Here is a 9,027-nt window from a genome sequence, read left to right on the forward strand (position 1 = left end):
AACTTCGGGTCCGAGAGCGACCCTGGAATCTGTACTTGAGTTCACTGCCTCAGTTTATAGATGGGAAAACTAAAACTGAAACACAGGCTTCCATCTAGGTACTGGTCAAGCTGGGCTGGCACCCAGTCCTCCTCTGAGTTTAGCACTAGCATGAGGCCAAGAGGACATCTCCTATGGCTACAACCATTTACACAATTGTTACACGACATCTCCTACGGTTGCAACAAAATGTAACAATTCTGGGCCTATCCAGTGTTGTGCCCAGCTCTGTGCCAAGCCCCCTTCCATGCACATTCCACTCAATTCTCACAGCAACCCTGAGGAAGATGGTATCCTCCATTGGGCAGATGAGAAAACTGAAAATAGTTTGCCGACTCAGTCAGAGTTGACTCAAATCCAGGTCTGACTGATGTCTAACAGTTAACTCCAGTGTTAGTGGAGGCCGACTCTTTGTGACCCCATGGGCTGTAGCCCACCAGGCTCCTCTGTCCACGGAATTCTCCAGGCCAGAATACTGGGGTCGGTAGCCATGCCCTTCTCCAGGAGATCTTCCCAACCCAGGGGTCAAACCCAGGTCTCCTTCCTCGGAGGCAGATTCTTTGCTGTCTGAGCCTCTAATTCACCTTCATCCTAGGCCCTTGCCCCAGCCTACAGGCTCCTATTCGGCCTGACCCCTCTGTCTTTCTAAGCTCACTTCCTACCACTTACCGTCACTTATAAAAATCCAGCCAACCTTCACTAGGGGTTCTGCCTCAGGGCCTTCACATACGCTTGACAGCCCCATCACCACCCTAATCTCCAGACCTCAGAGTGAGCAGTTCTACCCTTTAAGTCAAATATTACCTCTTTAATGAGGCTTTCCCTAACCACTCAGTCTAAAATAGACCCTCAGTTACTCCTACCACTATCCAAAAATACCTTGCATATTGGCTGTCTCCCCACCAGAATAAAAGCACCACAGAGAGGAAAAACCTCCCACCAGAATGAAAGCGCCAGGATGGCAGAAATGTTCCGCCTTACTCGTCTCTAGACTGCCCAATACCCAGAAGAGTATCTGACAAGAGGGACGGCAATCAAAAAACACTACCTATTCAGTCAGTGAATGAATGCCTATGTCGGAACTCCACCTCATTAACAGCTAGCATCACAGAATATAGAAATTGATTAGCTGGTTGCGGTGGTTTACTCACTCAGTCATGTCCGATTCTTGCAACCCCATGGACTGTAGCCTGCCAGGCTCCTCTCTCCATGAGATTCTCCAGGCAAGAATACTGGAGTGGGTTGCTACTTCCTTCTCCAGGGGATCTTCCCAATCAAGGAATCAAACCTGGCTCTCTGCCTTGTAGGCAGTTTCTTTACTGACTGAGCTACAAGGGAAGCATCAATTGATTACATACTACCTTCAATTTTTCTCTAGGTGTTTCTCATGATGAACCTTATCTTTTCAATCATGTGGTATGTGCCTCAGGGATATTTTGTAATTCTCAACTTTGGACAAATTAATGACTCAATCTGGGATTATAAAGCAGTGAAAAATCTAGAAACTAAAGAATAACTCAAACCAGTCCATCCTAAAGGAAATCAGCCTTGAATATTCATTGGAAGAACTGATGTTGAAGCTGAAACTCCAATACTTTGGCCGTCTGATGTGAAGAACTGACTCATTTGAAAAGACCCTGATGCTGGGAAAGACTGCAGGTGGGAGAAGAAGGGGACGACAGAGGATGAGATGGTTGGATGGCATCACTGACTCAATGGACATGAGTATAAGTAAACTCCGGGAGTTGGTGATGGACCGGGAGGCCTGGTGTGCTGCAGTCCATGGGGTCACAAAAAGTCGGACACGACTGAGCGACTGAACAGAACTGAGAGAATAACTGTTCTTCACTAACAGTGTACACAGGCCTGCCTCTTCTTATCTCCTTGAACTTCTTTGAAGCCAACACCCAATCTGTTTGCTTCTGTTTAGCCTTCTGCTTCTGATTAACCTTCAACTCCGGGAGGTGGTGATGGACAGGGAGGCCTGGCGTGCTGCAGTCCGTGGGGGTCGCAAAGGGCCAGACGTGACTGAGTGACTGAACTGAACCGAGCCTTCATCTTGACCAGTGCTAACCACTAGCTCTCTCTCATCTCTGGCAGGCCTCTGCAGCATCACAGTGTCCACTTCTCGCCTGCTGAAGTTCTGTTTGCTTTGTGCAGCTGGACGTGCACAACGTATATTCCATGATCTAAAAAGCTGCTGGGACTTCCGTGGTGGTGCAGTGGTTAAGACTTCGCCTTCCAGTGCCGGGGATGCGGGTTCGACCGCTGGCCAGGTATGCGGGTTTGACCGCTGGTTGGGGAGCTAAGATGATCCCACATGCCTCATGGCCAAACAACCAAAAGGTAAAACAGAAGCAAGGTTGTAACAAATTCAATAAAGACTTTAAGAATGGTCCACACCAGAAAAATCTTTAAAAAAATAAAAGCTGCAAAATTAGTGTGAAGTCGCTCAGTCGTGTCCAACTCTTTTGCAACCCCATAGACTGTAGCCTGCCAGGCTCCTCTGTCCATGGGATTCTCCAGGCAATAATACTGGAGTGGGTAGCCATTCCCTTTCTCCAAGGGAACCTTCTCCACCCAAGGATCAAACCCAGGTCTCCTGCATTGCAGGCAGATTCTTAAGGAAGCAAGTAAATCAGCAGCACTTCAGCTCCTATGGCTTTGGTATTCCACAGTCTTCAGTTCAGTTCAGTTCAGTCGCTCAGTCGTGTCCGACTCTTTGAGACCCCATGAACCGCAGCATGCCAGGCCTCCCTGTCCAACTCCCGGAGTTCACTCAAATTCATGTCCATCGAGTCAGTGATGCCATCCAGCCATCTCATCCTTTGTCGTCCCCTTTTTCTCCTGCCCTCAATCCCTCCCAGCATCAGTCTTTTCCAATGAGTCAACTCTTTGCATGAGGTGGCCAAAGTACTGGAGTTTCAGCTTTAGCATCATTCCTTCCAAAGAACACCCAGGGCTGATCTCCAGCTCTAAAGAGTCCTGGCCACACAAGAAGACCCTCCTTCCTGCCATATTACCCACGGGCCTGTCAAGCTCACTGGGGGAAATGTCAGGGTCGGAGGAGAATTAGCTACTGGTTGGAGTATTGAGGCCCTGGAATGGCAACTGATACTGTCTGAACACTGCTTCCCAAGTCTGTCTGGAACCAGCACATTTTCACTGTTCAAGAGACTTCAACTTCAAACCTAAGACTTTGTTTCCAACATAGCAAACTTCTGCAGAAAGACATAAAACATCACCAAAATCCTGGTCAAATGTGCCGCTGTTCAGTTTTATAACCTCAATCTGCTCTCCAAATGTGCTTTCCTTCTAAGACTGATACAATGTAATACTCAGAGGAAATATCTGAGTGAGCCAGCCAGTGGGGAGAAGCAGGTCCTTTAACAGGGTGATGCCTTTTTTCTCTAAATAACCCACATTCACAGTGCGTATTTCACTCCAGAAAAGCTCAGGAACTAAGTGCACCAAAGCATTTTGAGGCCACTTGCATGTGAGGATCAACAATTTTCATACTACACTTAGGAGGGGATCTGAAATTTTCCTGGGGTTACTAGAAAAGGTTGCATTTGATTATATAAAACATGTATCTTACCTAGAATCTTAGGTCCAAATCTCGTATAGAATGTGCATGAATTATCAACTTTCTATACAAAAAAACTTCTCACTAGAAGTTTGGCTAAGGCAGTTCTAGTTTTTCAAACAGCTTTGTTTTGTGGCCAAGGATAAGATCAGAGAATCAAGGGAACTTGCTCAAGGTCGTCTGGTCAAATCAGGTGGGACTGAAATGACTGATTTCTGCCTTCCAAAAGTCAGCCATACATCAAACTTGTCTTGGAACTAAGCAGGCCCAAAGGGAAAAATCACTCCTCCTTTCCTTCCCTCAACAAAAGCAAAATTAAACAGAGGAACTTTAATAAAATGTCCTCAGTATATAGACTACGGCTCTAACAATGCAGGGGCATGTCTCAAAATCAGTAACTGAAACGATTTGCAAACGTGAGTAACTGCTGTAACAACCTTCCCGTGTGACAGCACCATAAACTTCATAAGAGTTTAAAAATCAGCCCTTCAAAGGTACATCCATAAATACTTCACTTATCTTCCAAAAGACCTGGTCAGACTGGAACAGAGGGACTCTGAGCTCTTGGATTTTTCCTAAGTTAAAAGATCATAAACATGTCCAAAGTTCTCTTCAGAATTCTGAAAGGAACAGGGATATTTCAAAAGTGCAGGTGAGACAGGTGATGAAATCAACAGTAACCACTGAGGCTGGAGAGGGCAGGGGGCTGCAGAGAAAGAGGCACGTATGCACTTTCATAACCACATTCCTTTCCTCTTCCTTTTTCAAAACCCCTACCTCTCTGACACTTCTGCCCCATCCTTTTCATTTCTACTTTTAAGCTGCTAATGTTAAAACACTACTTTTGATTTAATAACAAAAACATAATGGCCAACGAAGCTGTCTTTTTAAATTACTTAAACCGGATCAGCATGGGGATATCAAAGTAGCTAAGAGCACTCTGTATTTGTTACAAACACATTATAGCCCTATTTAGTGATCCTCCTCACATCCAATTTTCTAAGTCAAATGGTACCAGGACCCCCATTTCAGATGGCCCTCAAGCCCAGGAAAATTTCCCTTCGCTCTCAGACTATACGGGTCACTGATATTGAGAGCCAGCGTTAGATCTCAAAAATATTAACAATAGTTATGCTGGAACTGTAGCTGGGCTATATTACATGTGAGCAACTTTAAAATATTTATAACTAACGTGATTTTTCTCACATCTCAAATTCAAGTCTGCCTATTTCTGAGTACAGCTGTAACACACTCTTGGATTAAGGACTTCACTTTAGCCCTTGAGCACAACGTGGCCACAGGGTATACAATGCAAACCAAAAGCAGGACTGGAAAAAATTAAACCTGGAAGGAAACACAAGTCTGATACTTCCCGTTATGCCAGAACACAGAATTGTCATTAGTTGAAAATGTATTAGGTTGAGCTACATCAAACTGCTGACATACAACTGGTTTTGACCTGCAAAAATGGAAATTTCACATGAATATCATCTAATATTATTTTCTAAGCTCATTTTAATAATTGTCTCAAATAAGGTCTTCACAGCCCAAGGCATATAAAAAGCTTCTCTTTCTCTAGTTTGCCTTAACCTTTTGAAAAGATTTGCCACCTTCTGTCCAAAGCTGATTTTAAAAAATTAAGTCAGTTAACAGGAAAGCCAAGATAAAACTACCAAACTCCTCAATGTGAGAACCCGAAAATCACTCCACATCCTTTCAACCACTCCCCTTTTCCGACTAACAGAATTTGAATCCTAAATTGATCTGCCCTTTAGAAGACTTATACTTAAGGAGAAATTAGTGACTATTTCAGTGATTTCCATCTTTTTCAGTTACCAGTGAGGTAGGAACTGAAGTGTGGTAGAGCCTACTGCTTTACACTGGGGTTCCAATGACCTGAAAATCTACCTCTGAAGAATTTTAATTAAGTTGATAAGTTCCATTTTGTTTCAGAATCCTGCTTCTAATCTCTCTAATCAACAGGGTGATTACCAACCCAGTGGGATATATTTTTCCATTTAGACATAGTTGATATATGCAACCACACCAGGAAAAAACCTGTTTCTTTCACAAAAGGGCTTATGGCTCCAAGATTGCCTCTGGGTTCAAATCCATCATTTTACACTCATTTTTATTACAGTCTAATATCCAATATGCTAATGAACTCTTTTCTCAATTAATTCCCCTAATTACTCACCTATTCTTATTCTGCCCAAATTCCTACCTCCTCACCCGGCCACCCAGTTCCTTCCCAGAGGGACACGCTTCTTCTAGAACACTGTCACAGCACCCTGATGTTAACTGTTCTAGCTTCGAGATCAAGTTTGCAGTTCAAGTCATCACTATTAGCCAAATGAAATATGCTCTTCAAAAAAAAAAAAAATCAGGAAAGAATCTTTTGCTGTATCTGGAAATTTCTCTATTCAGCTAGTTCAGTGTTGACAGGTCAACAGAAAGGCACTAATCATTACTACAATCCTAAAGGGTTTTTCTCTAGAGTTAAACCATCAACCCTTTCCCAACATCCAAATAATCCAGACTTTTTAGAGCAAAACTGCCCCACTTCCAACAGCATCTTCTGATCATTTTTCACCTTAAACTGAGGTTTTCTTATGGCCCCATGGTCATGCCAAGTCAGGCAAATACATACATATATACCTTAAACTTTCCATCTACTCTCTTCTTTCTCAAAAGCTACATACGATAGTTGTTTATTTTAAAACTCTCTAAGCATCAAGTACAATGGTAAGCGCCTTAAAAGGGTATTTATCTACTTCTAGCTTTAAAACCCTATGAGGTTTTTTCATCCTAATGCACACCCCCATTTTACAGAGGAGAAAAGCTGAGGCTAAGTAACTCGCTCAAGGTCATACTGGGAAGGGACCAGAATCCAAGTCTGACCTCCAAGTTCCCTGACCTTAATCCTCACCCTGCTTCTTCCTTCTGGTATCTTTCTTCTCCTCCCTGATGTCTGCTCTGTGGTCTTAGACAGCCTCTACTTGGGCAGGGCTCAGTTTCTCCAGAGCCGCCTTTCCTTTAAAGGCTAAGCCTTTGAGAGAAGAATCAGTATCCATTCCATCTTTTCTCCACGCTCCTCCTTCCCACCTGCACCATTTCCCCAAGGCTCTCCTCACAGCTCCTCCTCTAGGGCCGTCCACCCCCGCCCCGGCGCCAGAACAGGTCCCCTTCTACCCTTAACGCCAGCAGAGGCCAGAAGTGAAAGAAGGGAAGAAAGGAAAAGGCGACACAGCACCCCTTCCCCCAAGACTTCAGTGGAGAAGAAACTGGCTGAGGACCAGAGAGGGGTGGTGAGGGCTGGAGAAAGATAGGCAGAAGGGCAGGGAGTGGGAATGACAAGGGTGTGCCCTTGGGGGTAGGCGGGGCAGGGGAGGGGATGGAGTGGCGGCGTGGGACACTCCGGGGCTTGCAGATTGAATGGGGGGTGGAATTCCGGGGGGAGCGGGGGGATGGCACCCGGCGAGGAAAGGGATCTGGCCGTTCGGAGGAGGATGTGTGCGTTGGGGCGGAGGACTAGGAGGACGTAACGAGGGAAAGTGGAGGGAAGAAAGGGCAGGGAGGGGGAGCGAGCAGGAAACGGTAGAGTCGCCGGCGAGAGGAGAGGAGAAGGATGGATGGGAACCGGGATGGTGGTACGCCGGAGACCCCAGCACCGGGGCTCCGCGGGGAGGGGCGGGCGGGCTGCGGGCGGCTGGGGGGTTCGGGGTCCGCGGAATGCCGGGAACCGGGGCTGGAGGAGACCCCGGGGCGGGAGTTCCCGAGGCGAGCAGCGGGAAGTGGGGGTTCTGGGGAGGCCAGAGCCAGAACAGGGGGCGTCCCAGCACGACGAGGGTGTGTGTGTGTGTCGGTGTGTGCGCGCGCGGAAGGCACCGTAGGGTTAGCGCGGGGATACGAGACTGAAGGAGGGCAGAGGGTGGGCGGGAGGCTGAGAGTGGGGTGGAGGCTCCGGAGCCCGTCGGGGTTCAGAGGGCGGGAAGGTCCTGGTCCCCCGAGGGCCCGGCGTGTGGCGGGGAGAGGGGGGGGGTCTCCCGAGGATAGGGCCGGAGTCCCCGTAGTCTTCCAAGCGCCAGGCTCCAAGTCGCCTCCCAGCCGGGTGTCCTCCGAAAGCCGGGGTCCCCCAGGGCGGGGCGGTGGGTTCCCGGAGTCCCCCCCCCCCCGCGGAGATCAGAGCGGTACCCCCCACCCCGGGGCCCCGGATCCCCCTCCTACCTATACCCGGCGCCACATAGACGAAGTAGAGCAGCGAAGACGACAGCGAGAAGAAGAAGAGCGCGGCGAGCAGCGAGCGGCGCGGCAGCCGCAGCAGCCCCCGGCGGACGCGCATGCTGCAGCCGGGCCGCCGCTCGGGCGCCGGGCCGGGCCTGCTCCCGCCGCTCCCCGTCTGCCGCCTCCCGGGCCGCCGCCGCCGGCGCCGCCGCGCGGGCCTTGGCCTCCTCCTCCCCGGCCTCGCCGGCCGCCTCTTGCCGCCGCCGCGCCCTCCCAGCCGCCGGCCGCCGCGGGCCCGGCCACATGAAGCGGGCGGGGGCCTGAGCGGCCCGGCGGAGAGCGCAGCGGCGGGGGCGGGGCGGGGCGGGCCGCGGGGGCGGGGCCAGCGCCGCCGGGCACCGTCGCAAAAGACCCGCGCGCGCGCTCACCGCGCGCTTGCCCCGCCGTGCGGCCCCCCCGCGGCGGCCCTCGGGGAACGTCGCCAAATGGCGACAGCCCCTCTCACCGGAACGGCCGCCGCCCTGGCTTTTGGGGAGCGTCGCTGAAGTGCCCGTCGGACGCCCCCAATCTGAGAGCCCAGGGACAGTCTGCAATGTCTGACGCGGCTCGTCACCCACTGCGACAGGAGAGCGCGGACTGTAGGCAAGGGGGCTCAGTACACACTTTAATTCAATTCGGTTTACCGTTTATTGCAAGTCAGACGGGTGCGTGAGCATGTCTTGGCGCTCGGGATGCTACATAGGACAAAACAGGCAAAATCTCTGTCTTCTTGAACCTAACACTCAAATGGAAGGAGAAAAAGAAAGATCAATTCATAATGTCAGGTACTGATAAATGATGTGAACACAATAAAACAGGAGAATATGTTTGAGGGGGACTAACGTCAGGGAAGCCCTCCCTAAGGAGTCACATCAAAGGGTGAACAGCAGTTGCCAAAGCCCTGAGGTTAAAAAAGCTTGATCTGACCCCAGGTTGACTCAAGACCAGCATGGATAAAATCCAAGGACAGGTTGTAGCTCTGGGCAGATTCCACATCCCAAAGACTCCTAAGGAGCTTAATGATAACAGTCACCAAAGGGAAGACTTGCCCTTAAGAGACTCTGGCCTTTACTTACCTTATTAAATCACCCCAACAACCTTGAGATGTGTGCTCTTATTATTCCTATTGTACAAATGAA

The 9,027-nt window shown here is 49.3% G+C and overlaps 1 protein-coding gene across 1 annotated transcript in view; it reads right to left on the minus strand.

Moving 5' to 3' along the window:
* The window catches only part of B4GALT5 (beta-1,4-galactosyltransferase 5), a 77,316-nt gene extending 69,157 nt beyond the window's left edge, over positions 1-8,159 (minus strand). The window contains exon 1 of the mRNA XM_025001326.2: positions 7,853-8,159. Within this exon, the coding sequence (XP_024857094.1) occupies positions 7,853-7,967 (115 nt within the window). The 5' untranslated portion in view covers positions 7,968-8,159. The remainder of the gene's footprint in view (positions 1-7,852) is intronic.
* Positions 8,160-9,027: the final 868 nt, after the last annotated feature.

This window comes from Bos taurus, chromosome 13 (assembly GCF_002263795.3).
Source record: "Bos taurus isolate L1 Dominette 01449 registration number 42190680 breed Hereford chromosome 13, ARS-UCD2.0, whole genome shotgun sequence".
Classification (NCBI taxonomy): domain Eukaryota; kingdom Metazoa; phylum Chordata; class Mammalia; order Artiodactyla; family Bovidae; genus Bos; species Bos taurus.